The sequence below is a fragment of the Capsicum annuum genome, chromosome 4 (assembly GCF_002878395.1).
Source record: "Capsicum annuum cultivar UCD-10X-F1 chromosome 4, UCD10Xv1.1, whole genome shotgun sequence".
NCBI classification, from domain to species: Eukaryota; Viridiplantae; Streptophyta; class Magnoliopsida; order Solanales; family Solanaceae; genus Capsicum; species Capsicum annuum.
Genome location: NC_061114.1, coordinates 146,316,101 through 146,338,322, shown reverse-complemented (window position 1 = coordinate 146,338,322; position 22,222 = coordinate 146,316,101). Strand labels below are relative to the sequence as shown.

The 22,222-nt window shown below is 40.4% G+C and overlaps 1 protein-coding gene across 2 annotated transcripts in view; it reads left to right on the top strand.

Annotated features, from left to right (window-relative positions):
• Window positions 1-22,222, top strand: part of LOC107867949 (mediator of RNA polymerase II transcription subunit 23) — a 121,088-nt gene that overhangs the window by 31,694 nt on the left and 67,172 nt on the right. For both annotated transcript variants that reach the window (XR_007055157.1, XM_016714456.2), the window contains exons 8-12: window positions 2,985-3,265; window positions 3,544-3,627; window positions 7,462-7,556; window positions 7,823-7,985; window positions 8,073-8,318. Coding sequence is in view for 1 of the 2 variants with exons in the window: in XM_016714456.2 (XP_016569942.2) it covers window positions 2,985-3,265; window positions 3,544-3,627; window positions 7,462-7,556; window positions 7,823-7,985; window positions 8,073-8,318 (869 nt within the window). In the remaining variant the exon portion in view is untranslated. The remainder of the gene's footprint in view (window positions 1-2,984; window positions 3,266-3,543; window positions 3,628-7,461; window positions 7,557-7,822; window positions 7,986-8,072; window positions 8,319-22,222) is intronic.

Below are 22,222 nucleotides of genomic sequence, written 5' to 3'. Positions count from 1 at the left end.
CAGGAAAAGATAAATTATCCCCTCGTGCTCTCAAATGTGTCTTTCTTTGTTATTCTTGAGTACAAAAGGGATATCGTTGCTACTTTCCTGGTCTTCGTCGGTACCTTATGTCAGCTGATGTCATATTCTTTGAGTCTCAACCTTACTTTACATCTTCTTCTGACCCTGATCATCCTAACATGTCTAAGGTCTTACCTATATCGATTTTTGAGGATCCTATCACTAATTCTACATCTCCATCCATAGTGCCACCAGTCTTACCTGCACAGACTTTTGAGGAATCTACAATGCCTTTTACAACTTCGTCTATAATGCCACCACTCTTGGCTTATCATCGTCGTCCATGTACAACATCAGGCTCAAATGATTACCATCTTGCATCTACTCCTCCGATTGCACTTCGAAAAAGTATGCAGTCCACGTGTAATTCTAACCCTCGTTATACCCTTTTAAGTAATCATCGTCTATCATCACCCCATTATGCATTTGTATCATCTTTGTCCTTTGTCTCCATTCCTAAGTCCACAAAAGAATCACTTTCTCATCCAGGGTGGCGACATGCCATGATTGATGAAATGTATATTGTTACGTGCGAGTGGTAATCCTCTCCGTTCAGGTAAATCAACCGTTGGTTGTCGTTGGGTTTATGCAGTGAAATTTGGTCCGGACGGCCAAATTGATCTACTTAAGGCTTGCCTTGTTGCCAAGGACTGTATTCAAATATTTGGTCTTGATTATAGTGATATTTTCTCTCCCGTGGCTAAAATAACATCTGTTCGTCTTTTTCTATCTATTTTTGTTGTTCGACACTGGCCTCTTTTTCAGTTGGATATTAAGAATGCTTTTCTCTATGGTGACTAGAGGAGGAAGTTTATATGAAGCAACCGTCTGGTTTTGTTTCTCAGGGGGAGTCTAGTCTGGTGTGCCGATTGCGTTGGTCATTTTATGGTCTAAAACAATCTTCTCGAGCCTGGTTTGAAAAGTTTAACACAGTAATTCAGAAGTTTGGCATGATTCGTAGTGAAACAGATCACTCTTATGTTTTATCAACATTTTGCTCCAAATCTATATATTTATTTGGTAATTTATGTTGATGATATCGTTATTACTGTCAATGATCAAGATGTTGTCGTTAGTTTTAAACAACACCTCTTTCAACATTTCATTGAAGAATTTTTTCGGTGTTGAAGTTGCTCAGTCCAAATCAAGTATTGTTATTTTGTAACGCAAGTATGCCTCCGACATTCTCGAGGAGATAGGAATGATGGGATGTAAACCTATTAACACTCCTATGGATCCGATACTATACTCTAGCTAGGACAAGGGGAGCAACTCAATAATCCTGGAAGATATAGGCATCTAGTTGGTAAGTTGAATTATCTCACAGTGATCAGACCTGAAATTTCCTATCCTGTGGGTGTTGTAAGTTAGTTTATGGATTCTTCCTGTGGTAGTCATTCGGATGTAGTAGTTCGCGTTGTGCGATATATTAAGTCAGCCCTAGATAAAGGACTACTCTTCAAGGATCGAGGTCATGAGCAGATCGCTGGTATACAGATTGGGCAGGATCACTTTGTGATAGACGTTCTACATTCGTATATTGTGTTTTAGTAGGAGCTAATTTGGTGTCCTAGAAGAGTAAGAAATAGAGTGTGGTTGCTCGATCTAGTGCAGATGCAGAATATCGAGCTATGGCGCTAGCCACTTGTGAGTTAGTTTGGATCAAACAGTTGCTGAGAGAGTTAAAATTTGGAGAAATCAATGAAATGAAACTTGTGTGACAACCAAGCGGCTCTTCATATCGCATCAAATTCGGTATTTCATGAGATGAATAAACATTGAGATTGATTGTTACTTTGTGAGAGAGAAGATACCTTCCAGAGATATTGTTACAAAGTTTGTGAAATCAAGTGATCAGCTTGCAGATATTTTCACCAAGTGTCGCACTGGTCCTCATATTAATTACATTTGTAACAAGCTTGGTACATATAAATAGGGTTTTGATGTAATAATTTAGACACACAATTCAATAGTATTTTCTCCATTATTTCTCAGAACTTTCTTTTACATTGTCTGACAATTTCTTGTTTATAGTGGGAAATTTTGAGATGGTTTGGACTTGAGTGGATGATGCCACACACTTTGAAAGAAACAATGTTTAGTTGGACATTTAGAAGAAGGAAGTGAAGATGTGTGGCATGGGTTGTTGCTCCTGTTGCACTTATGTGGATCATATGGAGAGAGGAATATGACTGCTTTTGAGGGAGTAGATAAAGACTTTGTACACCTGAGGAATATCCTATCTTCACTTATTTCTTTTGGTGCACCCATAAGATTCCTACATGTATAGATGATTGAGTGTTATTTGTAAAAGACCATGTCGTCTTGTAAGGTTTCTATTTCTTGCTATACTTCTTTTATACGGGCAAGCTTTTGCCATTTCTTTGATGAAATTTATTACTTAATCAAAAGAAAAGCCCAACTAATTCATTTTCTAGTGAAGTGACTTCACGTAGAGGAGACTGAGAGTAATCCGTTTTTCACGTGATGTGAGAGTGCCTCTTTTTTAGGGCAAGCAGCAACGAAACTGCTGAACCTAAACTGAAGATACTTTGAGGAGCTCAGGTTGCTTTAACTGGGTAATAAATAAGGAATTGAGCAGAATCACCTGGGTTCAATTGGTATGCAGCCATATTAATGTGTCCAAGTCTCTGTGAAGTGGATGTTGAGCTTGTGTTCTTAAATTTAATGTTGCTCAACTTTTCCTGTCTATGTGAGTCAGAGAGGAGTCTTCTCTTGTTGTTCTTTAATGCAGCCAATTCAACTGAATGTAGATAGGACATTATGTTTAAACTAGGTTTGGCTGGAACAGGACATTCTTCAGTTTTTAACTACTGAGTATTACCATTACTTTTCCTTCCCATGTCCCTCTTTTGAGATTTCTTTTGATTAGCATTATTGGTTTTTCTTTTGCACAAAATCAGGGGAACGCATGATGGATTATATGAATTTGGATGATAGATCCATTGGGATGTTTTGGGTTGTGTCCTACACAATGGCCCAGCCTGCTTGTGAAACTGTGATGCACTGGTTGAACTCCGCGGGGGTCACTGAGCTTTTACCTGGACCAAATTTGCAGTCCAATGAGAGATTAATAGTGATGCGTGAAGTTTGCCCCCTGCCTATATCATTGTTATCGGGATTGTCCATAAATTTATGCTTGAAAGTGGCTTATCAGATGGAAGAATCAATGTTTTTTGGACAGGTACTGATCAACTCAGCTGACATGTCTTCTATATGTACAAAAAGTTCAGTAAGTGGTACTCTGAGATTTTGTGAAAGGATTTATCGGTCAATCTTGTCCACTCTTTCTTGTGGTTTTGTTTGCTTGAATCATGTTGTTTCGTAGGATTGTTATACAGCTTTATTATCATACTAACTCCACTTTGACTGGAGGTGGCCAGTATTTTCCACCTTGTTTTCTTTTTATGCTTCATTGCACCAGTTAACAATGCGTAGTATAATTCTGTCATTTTATTGCAGGTTGTGCCTAGCATTGCTTTGGTTGAAACCTACTGTAGGTTGATGCTCATTTCACCCCATTCGTTGTTTCGTTCGCTCTTAACTGTAACTTCTCTTTTCACCCTTTAATATTCCTTTTGTGATATTTAATTCTCTGGTATGCCACTGCATTTTCTGTGGAATCACATTCATTGTGTTAAGCTTCAGTAAGCAAAGAAACCTTCACACAATGTCAGATATAGTTGAGTTATGTACCTAAGCATGAGTCTGAGGCTTTCCCGTCAATTCCTGTTGACGGGAAAGCCCCTGTTTCCTCCTGGTTAGTTGGACATTTATTGGAATTCCAAGGTAGGTTGCACCTCAAAGTTTATAGCTTCCTGTGAGCCTCTTTTGTCCTTCCTGTTCTATGCCTGTGTTCTTTGTTTTGTTTTACAGCTCTGGGTCCCATCTGCAGCCTTTAGAAATACGATTTGTGTTTCACTCTTTAGTAATTGGGTTCATAGAATTAAAAAGGCATGTAAATTTTTTGTTACAAAGAAAGAAAAAGAACAAGCCTATTAAGAACTAAGTTGGACAATTTTTTTAATAACAATATTGGGGTGGAAAACAAGAATCTTGTATAAGATTTAAAAAAATCAATTTTTGTAAATCACTTTGTCATAAAATAACATTATTTAGATGGCCTATTAATTGGTAGCAATTCACAATCTTTGTCAAATTAAGTTAATCATCCACATTTTAACTTGTCTTGTGATTTCAATTCAATTAATTTATTCCAAACTTTGGTGGATGAATATTTTCTTATGAAAGGTAAAGAGAATCAAATGGTACTCTCTTCATTTTAGTTTCTTTGTCTTACTTTCCTTTTTAGTGTGCGTAAAAAAGAACGTCTTTTTTTTTTTTTGACAACCCTTTTATTTCAATTTTCCACATTGTATGTTTACGACGACAAGATTTAAGAACATTTTGGTACATTATATGTCTTTAGTTTAAGATCATAAAATTAAAAGTCTTCTTTACTTTATTAAACTCCATGCCAAGTCAAAACCGGACAAACAAATTGAAACGGAGAAGTACTTAATGTTTATCTTTAACCATTGTTAGGACCCCTGTTTAATTAAAATGATTCTGAACCGTTGATTCTTAAATGGACAAATGTCACACATTTGAATTAGGAATATGGATAATGGAGAGAGCAAGCAATGAAGAGGAGCCAAATCCCAAAATACGCTGGTTAATAGAGATTTGAGGGAGTGACTTCCAGTATTTCAATCAAGAATAATTGCATTCACCTCAGGCCTGGAAAATGGATAATGAACAGAAAGTTACCTTCATGTACTATCTCAGGCTGCATTTGTTTTTATTATGATTCAGAATCTGAATGATTAAGATGTTATCTTCTGATCTGAAAACTGAATGGTTAAGACTATTTGTTTGTCAATATCTGAATATACAAAATTTTTTTATTTGCATATATAATAAAAATATAATTCAAATAAAAAATAATCATATATTTGAAAAATATTTGATTTAATACAATATAATTATTATTTGATTGAAAAAAATATTTATATTTGTTAGTGATAATGGAAATGGTTTGTAATGGTGGTGGTAATGATTGATGTTAGTGATTTGTAATGTTGGTGGTGATAAATGTGATGGTAGAGATGTTTGGTATTGTAGTGACTGTTATAATGGTGACAATTAGTAGTGGTGGTGGTAGTGATGTGAATTGTGTCAATGTTAGTAATTGGAGGTATTGATTGTGATAGCTTAAAAATGAATGAATGATGGCTGACTATGTGTTGGTAGTAGTTGGAGATGTTAGCTGTGATGGTGGAGATGATTATTAGTGGAGATATACTGTAGCGATGATGGTGGTTGAAGCGGTGGTAGAGCTAGCGACAGTGGTGACAATGGTGGTGGTGGTGGTGGCCAAATAGTATGTGGATGCTGCTGATGTGTTAGTGGTAGTTAGCGGTGGCGCTAGTTGTAATAGATGAGTTGGTTAGTAGTTGGGATTGACCGATAGTGGTTGATGATGGTGGTGGTGTTGGCATTGGCGTTGGCGTTGCCGGTTGTGATAACGATGGATATAATTAAAATAATGGAGGTGGTAGATATGGTAGCGGCTGAAAATAGTGGTTAGTAGCAATTATGATTGTGAATGGTGGAGGTTGTGGTTGTTGGTGGCTAGGTGGTGGTTGACAATAGTGGTGGTGGCAGAGGTAGGTAGTTGTGGTAACTGATGATTATGGATAGAGTGGTGGTGAATATTATCCAACACAAGAATGCCTCTTAATGATTAAGACTTAGTTCTAGATATGAATGATTAAGACCTATTCAGACCTATTAAGAGCCAAAATCTTAATGAAACACAAATGCACTTAATGATCTGAAGTCTGAATCATTTAGACCTCCATTAAGTGCAAACAAATGAGGCCTCAAAAACTACGGTCAAATCTTAATGTAAGTCTTAAACAATAATTACTATCTCAAACACTAATGTCAAATCTTAATGTACGTCTTAAACATTGAGTGATGTGGTAAAAAATCATAAACGATAAAAACCTAAACTTGAAGTACAAACATTATAGATAAATCTAAATCAGTAGGTTGTAATGCACGTACTTATGCTAGAGGAAAAAATTTAGCAGCAATTAGTACGATGTAAAATAACGTGAAAAAATGGAAGCTATTTTTTTTTTTTTACAAAATAATCTATCATAAATAGAATAAAACAATTAAGAAAAGGGAGTAGATTCTGTAGAATACTGAAACATCTATGAGCTTATGATGAATAATTGATGCGAGCTTTCATCGTCAAAAACAACATATAAAGAAATTAGAATTACCAGTCAATGAGACAGAGTGGCGAAGCAGGTGACCATTTACATATTGAAGTGCAACACTAATGCAATAACACTGCTGGAACCAATCAAGAGGAGGAGCAGAATTGGGAGGTACGAGAAGAAACAGAGAAAACTGCAAGAATGAAATTAACTGATAGAGGTACAAGGAAGTTGGGGACTGGATGAGGGAGGACAATTTTGAAGTGAGGGAAGGAAAAGGAGTATCACAAATATAGACACATGGGTAACTAGTATTATTGCCTCGCCTACATGCAACACCAGCTTTACTCAATGGAGGTGCTTTCCTTTTGTATAATAGTGTTTTTTTTTTTTTTTTTTTTATAAGGGAGGTGTATTTCATTCATAAACAAGGCCGAGTTGGCCATATACAGTGGAAAATCAAAAGGTAAAGAATCTACAAAATCTGATTCTTTACGAAGTCTACCCATTCTTCTATACAAGTAGGAATGTTATGGGTGCACCAAAAGAAAATAAGTGACCGGAGGCTATTCCACCCGTTAGAAAAACTCGACTCTACCCCCTCAAAAGCTACCCTATTTCTCCCTTTCCCAAAGCTCTCCTTTTGTATAATAGATAAGAAGCTTCATAATTTAGTCGTACTTACATCAAATATGAGTGGATCCTCTGAATCAGACTGTAGCATAGACCTTCCTTGGGATTTGTCACTTAACTATAGGCAGCAACTTCCCCGCAGTGAATTCCCGTCACAGTCGGCGTCGCTCGCGAACTGTGTAGTAGTCAATTTAAGTAGCAGAATGGTGGCGGTATGGTTGGATTTCAATTGCTCTTACGTGTCTGTAGACGAACTCAAGTTTTGTATTCTGTCGGTCAGAGGGTTGTTGATTTTTTCATGGTAAGTCGGTGCAATGTATTAGTGACCATTTCTTCATCTCTTGCTAATTCAGTTAAATTGTGGCTTCCCCAGTATGTACTGCTGCTAGAATTTCTGTCTAAGTAGTTTTATTTTTTTGGTAGGAGAATTTGTTAGTCGAACTCGTGTTTTTGTTTGCACACTTTTCTAATGGGGTACATTTTGTTTTGCTCTTGATGCAAACTTCTATTTCAGCATCTGACATCGAGGAATCCCACTACATTGACCAGGCCAGGAAACACAATCTTGGTGTTTGAAATTCTTAACTACCGTTTCCTTTCACTCTACAGGTGAGTGAAGTTACTCATCTTGGGAATTATCAGTTTCTTCTCTATTATCTGTCTTCTTTACTTGTGGTGTTTGTGAATGGTGTTCAATTTAAGAAAATTCCATTCAAATTTCTACTTTTAGAGCTAGAACATCTGTGGTCTGCTTGATGTCGTTAGCGCTCATAACATTACCATCTTTCTTAATTTCCTTATTTATTAGGATTAACTTGATTGTCTAAATAACTGATTGTAAGTAAAGTGGTCAATAAATATCTGCTCTTTTCTAGGTACCAAGGCAAGAGCAAGACATTGATGTATGATGTCACCAAAATGATTTCTACACTGAAGGGGAAACGTGGAGATCATCGCATTTTCAGATTGGCTGAGAATTTATGTATGAATCTGATTTTGTCGTTGAGAGATTTTTTCTTTGTGAAGAGGGAAGGGAAGGTGGGAATTTTTCCTCTAGCTGAACTTTCGTGGATGCACTGTACCTCAAATTATAACTTTTTCTTAACTATTAAAATGCATATGCAGGGTCCAACTGAGTTTACTGAGACTTTAAATAGGATAACAATTGTTACTCTTGCAATCATAATTAAAACTCGTGGAATTGGGGAGTTTGAACAGTTACTGTATCTTCAAACAATGCTGGAACAAATTCTAGCAACTAGCCAGCACTCCTGGTCTGAGAAAACTTTGCGCTATTTTCCTTCAGTTCTGCGCGATGCCTTAAGTGGGCGAATGGATAAAAGGGGCTTGGCAATCCAAGCATGGCAGCAGGTACATGAAATAATTCCTCTTCAAACAAATTATCTGAAGCTGTAAACCTTGTTGTAAGTCATGTCTTAAGTCCATGATTTTCTGTGCTTTAAGAGTTTGCTTAATCTTCAAAAGTTTCCCAATGTCACTTTGATAGTGTTGGATTATGAGTAGGAATAAGAATGTTCTATTAAAATATGAGTAGGAATAAGAATGTTATATTAGAATATGAGTAGGAATAAGAATAGTATATAAAATCCTACTTGGAAAAGTTTATAATATAGTGTCTATAAATGGGGTCTCAATGTAAGTACGTAGATACACAACAACAACAACAACATACCCAGTGTATTCCCACATAGTGGGGTCTGGGGAGGGTAGAGTGTACGCAGGCCATACTGCTAACTACAGGCACGGAAAAATGCTCCCTTACTGTTATCGACGTACTCCCATCCCCTAACCATCTACCCTAATCCGTGTCCTCCATACCTTCCTATCAAATGTCATGTCCTCTGTAAGTTGTAACTGCTCCATATCATGCCTAATCACCTCCCTCCAATATTTCTTCGGTCTATCTCTGCCTCGCCTAAAACCATCCATAGCTAGTGTCTCACACCATCCGCACTGAAGCATCAGAGCCACTCCTCATCACGTGCCCGGACCAACGTGACCTCACTTCTCGCATTTTGTCTTCCACCAAAGCAGCTCCCACCTTCTTTCGAATAATCTTATTCCTCATCTTATCTTTCCTGGTATGTCCACACATCCATCTCAACATTCTCATCTCCGCCACCTTCAACTTTTGGATATGGGAGTTCTTAACTGGCCAACATTCCCCTCCATACAACATAGCTGGCCGGATTGCCACTCTGTTGAACTTACCTTTAAGCTTCGGGGGCACGTTCTTATCACATAAGACTCCCGAAGTGAGGTTCCATTTCAACCACCCTGCTCCAATACGATGCGTGACATCTTCGTCAATCTCGCCATTGCCCTGAATCATAGACCCCAGATACTTGAAACTCACCCTCTTCTGAATGGCCTGATAGTCCAACTTCACCACCACTCCATCTTCCTGCGACACATCACTAAACTTACACTCCAAGCACTCCGTCTTGGTTCTGCTCAACCGAAATCCTTTAGACTCAAGGGTCTGTCTCCAAATCTCTAACTTATCATTAACTACTCCCCGAGTTTCGTCAATCAGTACCACATCATCCACAAATAACATACACTAAGGCACCTGCCCTTGAATGTCACGTCAAAACATCCATCACAAGTCAATAATATTTTTCTCCATTATTTCTCACATGGTATTAGAGCATTGGTGAGAAACTTCATGAAAAGAAAAGAAAACTCAGTCACCGTGCGTTAATTTTCGGTGACTAATTTGTGTCGTCTTATGTTTGGTAACTGTTGTGTGAAAACCAACACTACCACGAGGCTCGGAAATTTCAGGTGAACAAACCTTGACAAGAACCACCGAAAAATATCACCTCACGTGCCCTCACGTGCTGACGACAGTGGGATTTTCCGGCGAGATCTCGGTCAGGTGCCGACGAGTGAGACATTTTCTAATCTAGTTTCTAATTTTTTCTTCTTTTGTTGTAGTCACCCAGGTCTTCTGGCCTCATTCTTGCAGTTATTTTCAGATTCCGATCACCGGAGTTAGGGCTCCGACGACATTCAGAAACATTTCCTCTTTAGGGTTCCGACGACTTTCAAAAACATTTCCGGCAACCATTACTGTTTTTTTTAGTGATTCAAAAATTTTCGGCGACCATTACTGTTTTTCAGATCTCATTACCGTTTCTTGCTGCGTTCAAGTCAAATTTCACAAGATGTCTTTTGGGTGTGATATTTTTGGCTCCAAAAGTACGAGAATTGGAAGTTCAAGCCATATTATCACTCCCGAACCATTAATGGGAAGTTCAAATTATTTAGTGTAGGCTTCCTCAATTAAGTTGTGGTGCAAAGATCAAGTTGTCCTAGATCACTGAAAGACCAAGGCTAGTGTGGTAGATGAAAAGGCAAAGTCTAGTGAGGAAGATGCGAAAGCCAAACAACATTGGGAGAAGGCTGATGCTCAATTATGTAGTCTCTTCTGGTGATCTATTGATTCCAAGTTGATGCCCTTGTTTCACCCATTCCAGACATGTTATTCAGTTCTGGAAAAGTCTTGCGCTTTGTACACTAATGCCATTTCTCATTTTTTATGATTTGATAATCTCGAATGACCAACTTAATGAAACAAGAATCTGATGTGTTTACTTGGGACAGGTACAAGCAGTCATGGAGGAATTTGAAATGTTTATACCAGTTACTACAAATGTGGAAAAATAACAAGAGCACATACATACATTGTTTCTAGTTCTTACACTTGCTAGACTTTCTAGTGACCATGATTTAGTATGTGACCATATTTTAGCTAGTCCTATGATATGCCTAAATTACACCTTTCTTACGAGAGAGTAAGCGGTCGTTGTCAAATATATAACCTAACTAGGTTGGGGTTGAATCACATAGGGAATACTGTGTTCACTAAGTATTGTGGTTGTTACTAGACTATTGATCAAAGGTTCCAGATTAAAATAGGGTTTTGGTTTGCAAGTTTTATCTTATTATTTGTAACAGAAAGTGTTCCAGACAGTGATTCTTATTGCAACTAGTAATTCAATGAGGATAGGCAAACTAGAGTTATGGTTACTAAGATGTTCAAGCAGCTAGGGTTGTGAATTATTTTGAATTTCCAATTAATCACTTCAATTGCAAGAGTTATTGAATCCTACAATTTATCCATTTGTTTCTCAACCTAAATGAGTAGATTATCCTTCAATTCTTTCGAACTTAAAGAATACGTTAATTTATTCACTTATTCTCTCATGTGGGTTGATCCCGTTTAGGCATCAACCCTTAACCCAAAGGTTAAAGCCTTTAGATCCCATTTAAACCCCTTTTTTCCCCAACAAACACTTTTCTATTCGAACAAGTGAAGTTCTTGGGCTCACCCTTCAAGTTTGCAACCAAGAAAGGTCATTATTGTGAAGAAGGGTTTATACAACTTTAGTTAATCATGGAAATCAAATGTTTTCACAATCCCAATCAGCTTTTCACATCAAGGCTCCCATAACCCTAGTTATGGGAGCTTAGCCACACATTTCCATAGAAGAAGAAGACAAAGTCATTATGTTTCTCATAAATAAATTTAGAAATTATTTACAACAACCACAAGATTTGTTCTTGAATCTTCAAAAGAGAATAAGCGTAAAAATGTTTAGATCTACAATTCTAGCTTGAATCTCAGAGAATACTACGTACAATAATGTTCAGAGTTGTTAAATATGGTAAAAGATGCCTAAATAAAACCTAAACTGGATATTTATATGTTCCCAGGTGCAGAGGATTTAAATTTCGAGCTGCAGAAAAGCCACGTCCAAGTTGACGGTCTAACTGACGGCCCGTCGGAAGCCTAACGGTCCGTCGCTTGGGCCGTCGTTGGATTTCCCAGGATGTCAGGTTCTGTTAAGGGCTGACGGTCATGTTGGCGGACCGTCGCTAGACTGACTGTCCGTCACATAGACCGTCGCTGGGTCTTCTGGAATCCTGAGTTCTGTTTAAGCCTGACGGCTAAGTTGGCGGTCCGTCGAAGGGTTGACGGTCCGCCACTTGGACCGTCGCATGAGTTCTCTACTTGGAGCACTTTGTTTAGCTCTGATGGTTACCCCAGCGGTCCGTCGCATAGCTGACGGTCCGCCAGTTTGACCGTCAGTGGCCTTTTTCTGCTATTTTTTTAAGTTTTCTCCTTCAGCTAACTCTTTACCCTGAAACACTAAAATTCAGTATTAATACAACATCGGTTGCTTGAGAACATACAATTATCCCATGAAAAAGATGTAAAATGTTTCGTCAAAAGTCGGAACATCAACACCCTCAACTTAAGACAATTGCTTGTCCTCAAGCAACTCAGCACCAAATTGCATACATGAATAACACAATGAAAGGCAATCAACTATTAAACTAGACTAAACATAACCCTTCACTTGTCATCTCACTCATATGGGCTCAACACATCAGGATCTAGAACTGGCATTGATTCAATATTCAACACACACATAATCATGGACATTATATCCTACAGAAACCCGTAAAACTAAGTGTAACTCCAGTTTCCCTCACAACCAATGAAGTCCACCACTCATTTTATCTTGTGGACACAATCAAGACTCTCACACTCAACAAAGAAGTTACAAACATAGTCTACATACCCATAGGCTTGCCCGTATCATCTAACGCTTCCTTATGGTTGATTCGCCAAGATCAAACTGGTCTTTTCAGGTTTGTAATAAGGTCCGGGGTTAGGTGAGGATAATTTTTGGGAAAAATGACTCACTTTCAGACTTTAACTCTCTTTGCCATTGAATTCTACTCACCAAGGCTACTGCTTTACCAGCTCTCTTACAATTCTGACATTCATTATCATTTCACCATAACACCCCTCTCCCCTTTTTTTTTTTTTAGAAAGCATCAGCCAGCCTCAACTTATGCTGATGCAGTCAGTCAAGGTGCACAATATCTTGAATAAACCAGGGCCAAATGCTTTTAAACTAAGCTCTAAACCAACTTTCCATTAACCGGCTAACATCTTGACAATAGCCACCCTCAACTTAGGTGTTTTGCCTAAGTTAAGGTGCACAATGTCCAATATCGGATCAGGACCAGAGTTAGGTGCTAACAACCTAAAGAGAGTTAATTAGAGTTATTTGTGCTGAAGAAAACTAATACAAGCTCAAAAAGGGTTCAAAGTGGAAAATCTTTTTGGTGGGGTTAATTATTTTGGCTAAGTGGACTGAATGTACAAGGAGGCTTGCTATCCTATCCTATAGAATCAACCACAAGACAACATTAATAAACTAGGCAAGTTCTAGGTATTACACTATGCAAGAACTAACACAAATGCTCGCACACACAGGCAACTGAGTCAAACTCATTTCACTGCTCCTAGGATTTTCATCACATGATTGTGCATATCTTACATGTTAGTGCCAATTACAGAGTCAATAAATGTTGCTCACATATGCTAAATGACAGGAGTAAATGATCATATCAACAAGTTCATAGCCTTATGCTACATCATTCATCATTCATAGACACAATAAGATGCTAAAATAAAAGACATTTTCAGAAATAAACATTAATAAACAGATATTTACATCACAACCTAAGAAAAGGAAATGCAATCCTAGACATGCCGGTTCTACTAGATAGCACACGGGAGAAAAAGAACATCGGCAACAAAACCCCCGTGGTACAAGTACACCCACCCCCACTAAGAATAAATGCTTTGTCCTCAATGCATTGAATTAAAGTATAGAGTTGGGGAATACTTGTAATGCCTCTTATTCATCTGAGCTGTCTGGGAAATGTGGTGAGGATCCAGCATCCTCACCTGTTGCAGCGTTGACCCCTATGGTGGTAGGGGTACTCATAATCTCATCCTCCGGAATCGGAGGTATCACATCCCGAGCTGGGTCCGAACCATGCCCCTTTGCTGGGGCAGAACTCGTAAACACTCCTGCAGCTTCATCTGTTGCCTTCTTTTGTTTTCTTTCTTCGTCTTTCCTCGATCTTTTTGAGGCTTTCCTCATATCATACTTTTCTCTCTCTTCAGGTGTCATTGCTTCTCTCTTTCTTTTTCTCGCAGCTTTCCTTTCGGCACTTTCATCTACTTGCTTCTTGTCTTTGTCTTTTAGTGGCTTTCCCATCAAATCAACGATTCCTTCATCGTCATCACTCATCACCAGGACTGGGTAAAAAATGGGCTGCTGAGACTGTTTGCTCTTCAATTCTGCTATGACAGCCTGTGCCTGTTTAAACTCCACCATGAACTTGGCAAGATCTGGAAAGGACGTTTCATCCAACCTCTTGTTAATACGTTCTTCCATGTGATCCATCCTCAGCTGAATGTTTTGGGATGGACGGATTGCTTCTGCTACAATTTGATCAACAAAAGCTTGAATTGTGAAGCCCATGTGTCCAGTTGTTTCTGAAATTTCTTCTGCAACTTCACCGACTTAGCGAAATTCTCCTGCGTCAACCTATATTCTGCATAATCTGCCCCACCCGTTGGTGGCATAGACCCTGACCCTGCAGATGTACTTGGTGGCACATAATCAGGCAGCACATAAGTGGCGATGGGCAACGGCATACCTTTGGGGATTTCTGAAGTATCCGGGGCTGGCGCGGATTGCGTCTGATAGGCTGGAGGTTTATTGACCCACATCTCGAACTTTGAATCATCTTTTGATTTCTCAATGTCTTGCCTATGTGTCGCTCGGACTTCATTATCAATACCTCGAATCAATGGCACATTCGCTTGCCTGCATAACTCCGTGATTAGACACGGTAACGGTAGTGCACTTGCTACCTTATGCGCCCTCACAAACAGTTCATCATCAATTATTTGGCCGAAATCAATCTTCAGCCCTGAAATTAAACTAGCCACTAACACAGCCCTGTGACTATCTAAAGTGGCATCACCTCCGGTTGGCATCAACCTCAATCTAACACCAGCCCACCAAAACTTAGCTCTGTAGCTAAGGGAGGGCTTAGTAATGTGCTCACGTGGGTTGGTTGCCTAGGAGGGGTTACCATCATCAGTCAGTAGCCCAACCAACTAAGGTCTCTGAGTAGATGCAGATGTTAATCGGTACTCAAGATCAGGAACAACAGGTAGCGCTTCATAGTCAAGCCCAAACAACATCCTGTTGATGGTTCGAGCTGATTTATCGATGTTAACTCCTCGGACGGGGACTGACTCCCTATTGGGCAAATTTGAGATCTTCGAGCCCTTTGGACAATCCTTTTCTGCCAACACCAAATAATTAGCAAAGAACTCCCTTACCCAATTCGGCTGATATGATTCGGGAGGCTTGCTCATCCAGGCCAATTCGTACTCATTGAAACGACGCTCCAACTCAAGATATTCATGCAACTCCGTTGTCTCTATCTGGTACTTCTCAACGAATGGCCTTTTAATTGCCCTGCTTGCTGTTGGCTCTAATCCGTCAAGCAATTTATTCTTTGATCCCTTGATCTGCCATCTAAGTGCTTCCCTCATTTGAGGGTCCTTGATCTTAATTACTTTTGCTTCCTTAGTATCTGTTTCAACAGGGCCAGTTTTCGTCTCAACGGGGTTGGGGTTAGATGTATTGACCCCTTCCTCATCTGAGCTCGAACTGGTACTGTTAGTACTGCCCTCACTCTCCTTTTCAGACTGGGAGAGTGTTGGAATTGCCCTGTCTCTTTGTCGGGTGTTGAAGGCAGATGCCTCCTCACTCTTGGCCGGCTTGCTTCTTCCTCGTGCTTTACCACCACCTCTGGTCAAAGGGAGTTTACGTGCCATAATGCGTGAAAATGGCATGACAAAGAATTAGTTTACAAGCCAAAATAGACTAAAGACAGTCAGAATGTGGCTTGACGGTCATCCCGATGGCCCGTCGATGTCGCAACGGTCCGTCGGACTGACCGTCAGCCTTAACCAGTAAGTGCTGATTTTTCAGTCTTGTGACGGCCGAATTGGCAGTTCGTCAGGTGACTGACGGTCCGCCAAGTGGTCCGTCGCAGCTTATCCAGTGAATAACAATTTTGGGACTCTTGCGAAGGTCCACCCGACGGTCCGCCAAGGTGGCCGTCACAACCTCTTCTTCAGTTCTAGATTTCACTTCGATATTGGTGAGCAGTTGGTGTACAATATTGATTTTTAGCACAGTAATGACACCAATTTCACATTTAAGAGCAACCTTTTCTACTTCAAACACATGGGTTACTCAGACTTCACCCAGAACAGAGTATATCAGAGTTTGACAATCAAAAACATCATTAACAAGGCAAAATAAGAAAATAAGATGCAATTCTTTTTGAAGCATTGAAATCTTCTTGCACTTGAATTCATTATTAAAATCAAAGTTTGCCAGAATTGCGATCATACCTTGATTTCAGAACGTTCTTCAGTAATCAATTTTTCAGAACTTCACCCCACACAATAACTAAAAACTTGCTTATCGAGAGAACTCGAACTTATTTTGTGATGAATGGGAGAGAAGGATGGGTTTGTTTAAATAGGGGAGAAAAAGAAGAGGGAGAGTCCTAAAGGGAAGTAGCTGACTTCAAATTCTTTGAATTCACAGGAAGTTAAACAGTTGCATAATTTGAAAAGTTTGAAACGTATGAAACCACTTGTTCTTATTGGTTAAAAGACGTTTGGGTCGGTTTCATGTGATTTAAATAACACTTCAGATCAGCCCGACCTGACCTGAACTTAGGGTTTCATCGACGGCCCACTTGATGGTCCGTTGGTCTGTCTGGTTGGCCGTCGCAACTTACCAGAGATCAGGAAACCTTGCTTTGCTGCGACGGCTTGTCCGACAGTCCGTCAGTGGTTCGACGGTTCTTCGACTTGCCCGTCAGTCTGTTCCAGAGAACTTGAATTTCAGCATTTGGTTGACGGAGGGAGTGATGGTCCGTCGGACCAGCGACGGTCCGCCAACTCGACCGTCAAACCTTATCCAGAATGGCATTTTGTTATCATGGCTTTGACGGTCCGTCGGTTTACCCGTCAACTCCATTTCAACTGTAGAACTGCTTTCTTTCTGCATTTTCAGTCCTGCGCACTTCACAAACACATCAGATCACACAAAAACAACAAATAAACTCTAACTATGATTACAACAACACTTTGTGGGTTGCCTCCCACTAGCACTTGATTTAATGTCGCGGCACAACTCAGTGATCTCGATTATTCAGACTTCATCGAGATAGATAGTATCTGTGCACTTCATCGAGTCCATTGGACCGATATACAACTTCACTCGTTGCCCGTTAACCTTGAAGACACTTTCGTCTTCATTTTCAAGTTCAACTACTCCAGATAAGTAGACTTGGTTAACTTTGAATGGGCCAGACCACTTTGATTTAAGTTCACCTGGAAACAACTTCAATCTAGTGTTGAAGAGGAGTACCAATCACCTTTCTGAAAGTATCGCTTTGCAATCCTCTGGTCATGATACCTCTTCATCTTTTCCTTGTATAGTTCTGCTCTTTCGTACGCACCGAGATGGAACTCATCCATCTCATTCAACTAGCCCAATCTCAACTCCGCTGCCTCATTCCAATTTAAGTTAAGCCTTCTAAGTGCCCACAATGCCTTATGCTCCAATTCAATTGGTAAGTGACATGCCTTGCCATAAACCAATTGATACGGTGACATGTCGATAAGTGTCTTGAAAGCTGTTCTATATGCCTATAAGGCATCATCAAGCTTCCTAGACCAGTCTTGTTTGTTTGCGTTCATCATTTTAGCAAGAATGGCTTTGATCTCTCTATTCGAAATCTCCACTTGCCCACTTGTTTGTGGGTGGTATGAAGTTGTCACCTTATGCTGCTTAACACCATACTTCGCCAAGGCAGCCCTAAACACTCGGCTGCAAAAATGTGATCCGCCGTCGCTTATGATGGTGTGTGGCACCCCTAAACGAGAGAATATGTTTCTTTTAAGGAACGCAACAACTCTCTTCTCTTCATTATTGGCCAAGGCAACATCCTCGACCCATTTAGATACATAATCAACGGCAACCAAAATGTATTTCATCCCATATGAGCTCACGAAGGGCCCTATGAAGTTGATGCCCCAGACGTCAAACAACTTCACTTCCATCATTTTTGTCAAAGGCATGTCATGGTACTTTGAGATTGACCCTTGTCGTTGGCATTGATCACATCTCCGCACAAAGTCATAAGCATCTTTGAATAAGGTTGGCCAATAGCAGCCACTCTGCAACACTTTCCTAGTAGTCCGGTCACCTGCATGGTGACCTCCAACTGGAGAGGCATGGCAAGCTTCCAAAATATTCAGCATGTCTACTTCTGGGATACCTTCTTATAATATTATCTACACAATGCCGAAACAAGTACGGCTTATCCCAAAAGTAATGTGTCCCATCATGAAGAAACTTCTTTGTTTGGTGAAAAGGTTCTCCAGAACAACCTCGCTCACCACATAGTTTGCAAAGTCTGCATACCACGACACTCTAACACAGCAGCCAAGATTTCTTCATCTGGAAATGCATCATCAATTTCTAGCTCATCCTTGAGTGCTTGACCTCCCTCAAATCTAGAAAATTGGTCCGCGACTTGATTCTCGCATCCCTTTCGGTCCTTGACCTCGAAGTCAAATTCTTGGAGAAGCAATACCCATCTGATCAATCTTGGCTTAGCATCCTTCTTGGCCATCAAATATCTCAAGGCCGCGTGGTCTGTGTGAACTACCACCTTGGTTCGCAATAGGTAATCCCGAAACTTCTCAAAGGCATGCACAACTGCAAAAGTTCCTGTTCTGTAACAGTGTAGGTCTTTTGAGCTCCATTTAAGGCCTTGCTTGCAGCATAAATGAGATGAAATAGCTTATCCCTCTTCTGACCCAAGTGCCACTCCGCTTGCATCGCACATAATCTCAAACAGCTTTGACCAATCTGGAGCAACAATAATAGGAGCATCAACCAATTTCCCTTCAAGGCATTCAAATGCCTTTAAGCAATCGTCATCAAATATAAACTTGGCCTCCTTCTCCAAAAGTTTGCAAAGTGGGTTTGCAATTTTTGAGAAGTCTTTATGAATCGCTGGTAGAAGCCTGCATGACCAAGGAAACTATGCACCCCTTTTACTGAAATGAGAGGTGGTAGCTTCTCAATAACCTCGACCTTAGCTCGGTCGACCTCAATCCCCTTGGCTGAAATTTTGTGAACAAGGACAATGCCCTCCTATACCATGAAGTGACATTTCTTTCAATTAAGCACAAGATTAAACTTCTCGCACCGCTACAACGCTCTACTCAGATTCACCAAACACAGCTCAAAAGAATCACCTACTACTGAAAGGTCATCCATGAACACCTCCAAGGTGTCTTCAACCATATCGGAAAAGATAGACATCATGCACCCAGTCGTCCGATTGAAGGCAAAAGTCCCATACACAAACCAAACGACATCTGCTTGAAGGCAAAAGTCCCATACGGGCAAGTGAATATCGTCTTTTCCTGATCCTCCGGGGCTACAGAATTGGTTATAGCCAGAATACCCTTTTCTTGCCAACCGATCAAGCATCTGATCCATAAAAGGCATTGGGAAGTGGTCCTTCAAGGTTCACGAGTTAAGCTTGCGATATTCCATACAAACTCTCCACCCAGTCACAGGCCTGAGCGGAATCAACTCATTTTTCTCGTTCGATACAACAGTCATGCTCCCTTTCTTGGGCACGCATTGGGCAGGACTTACCCATTTACTATCGAAAATGGGATACACAACTACTGCATCAAGCCATTTGATGATCTCCTTCTTAACCACCTCTTGCATAGGTGGGTTAAGAAGGCGTTAATGCTCAATGGATGGTATGCAATCTTCCTCAAGCTGAATCTTGTGGGTGCAAATACCCAGAGGAATGCCAATAATATCCGCAATAGTCCAGCCTATTTCCCTTTTGTACCTCTGGAATACTGAGATAAGTGCCTTTACTTGTTGTTCACCCAGATCTGCTGCAATAATCACAGGTAAAGTGTTTCCACTACCTAGAAACACATACCGTAGATGGCTTGGCAATTTCTTCAACTCCAACACCGGTGGCTCTTCAATAAATGGCTTCGCCAGTGGTGTTGGGCGATTTTTAAGATCTAGGTCCAGCTTCATGGGAGCATAAGAATATGATCTCGTACCGGTCAAGGCACAAACAGCCTCCTCATACTCTTCAAGGCCTTTGCTATCGAAATTCATCAAGACAGCAGCTAAAGGCTCAGCAACATATTTCTCCTCTATCGGCACTTCTCGCTCATCCTCATAATAAACATCCACAATAGAGAACACACTCATTTCCTTTGCTGCTTCATAGATTGACACACATCAAACCGAACTACTTCATCATTAAGCCTGAATAGGAGCTCATTAGCTCGTAATTCAATAAGCACGCTTCCAGTTGCAGGAAAGGTCGACCCAAGATTATGGGCACCTCAAAGTCCACCTCACAATCTAGAATAACAAAATCTGCTGGGAATATAAAGCTGGCCACCTTCACCAGCACATCATACAAAATACCCACTGGCCGCTTTACCGACCTGTCTGCCATCACTAGTCGCATGTTTGTGGGTGTAGGATCCCCCAAACCCAACTTATTATAAACAGCAAGCGGCATCAGGTTAATACTCATTCCCAGATCACATAAGGCCTTAGCAAAATCAAGAGACCTGATAGTACAAGGAATCGTGAATGCTCCTGGTTCTGCTTATTTTTGCACCAAAGACCTTGTTGAAATAGCACCACAGTGATGAAGGTTATCTACTGGTTCGTAACTCACTGCTCTTTTCTTTGTCACCGGGTCTTCATGAACTTAGCATACCCATGCATCTGCTCTAATGCCTCCACTAAAGGCACATTCATCATCAGTTGCTTCAGCATAGCTATGAACTTGCTAAACCTTGTATCATCCGCTTTCTTCTTCAGTCTATGAGGAAAGGGCGACGGTGGTTTTGGAAGAGTAGTGACCACCACCTCCTTCTCTTTTTTCTTTGCTTCCTCTAACTCATCAACCTGCTGATGGTTAGATGGAATCGCTTTACCATCCAGCTTCTCAGACTCCACTGGATGAGTTTCATCATCATCAATCTCTTCTTTAATCACATCATTGATCACAACTTTGTCCACAGAAGGGCCAGATAATACTTTACCACTCCGAGTGGTAACTGCCATGCAAGAGCTATCGCTCCGAGGATTCTGCACTGTACCGCTCTTCCTCTGATTAAATGCGGCTGAGAGTTGCCTTATTTGCTGCTCCAATTGCTTAATAGAAGTTGCGTGCGACTTCACTAGCTGACTCAGGGAAGATAAGTCACTCTTCATTGTTGTCACCCCAATATTGGTAGCCTCATCTCCCTTTAATAGCTTCTCCATAATGTCCTCCGTGGACATTTTACCTGAACTGGTGGCTGTATTATCCTGGTTTCCAGGATGTACATATAGTCCACTCCTATCATTTTTGTTTTTCCAATTCCCTTGATCCGTATCTTTGTAACCAGCCTTGTCGTAATAGTTCCGTCCTTGATTCCCTTGGCTATTGCCTCGGAAACCCCCCTAATTATTTAGATAGTTTGCTTCCTTCTCAGAATCAGAATCAACTCTCCCTTCCGACCCTACAGCTTTTACCTTCTCAGTCTTACTGGACAATAAATGTTTAGTAAGCACGTGTGCCATATCTTGGTCAGGCTCCTCTTTCCGACGTTGCTCTCACGACATACCAATAGACATAGTAGGGGTTGCTACTACTGAATCCCTGGTATGCCAAGCTTTACTTGTCTTAGTCAACCGTTCCAACATATCTGCAGCCTCATTGAATGTAAGAAATTATATGAGTAGGGTCGGAATGACGGCACGATCCTGCTGGAAAGGAGAAATTATATGGGCAGGGTTTGAATGATGGCACGACCCTACTGAAAAAGATCTGATGAGTCACCGGAAAGACGTACAGAACTATGTAAATTAAATCTGAGTCACCAGAAAGATGCATGGTGCTATGCAACTCAGATATGAGACAGTAGTCCGAAAAGATGAACGGTGCTACGCAAATCAGATATGAGAAAATAGTTACCGAAAAGAAGTACGGTGCTAAGAAAAATAGATATGAAAAAGTAGTCACCAGACAGATGCATGGTGCTACGCAAAGATATGTGAAAATAGTCACTAGAAAGATACACTGACCCAACTTTTGCTAACATAATCATTGGCCAGGCGGGCGGCATATATGGATTATAGCCGCCCGCCGGCAGCGGAAACTCTTTGATTATTTTCCAAGATTGTGGAAGCTCTGATACCATGATAAAGAAATGGACC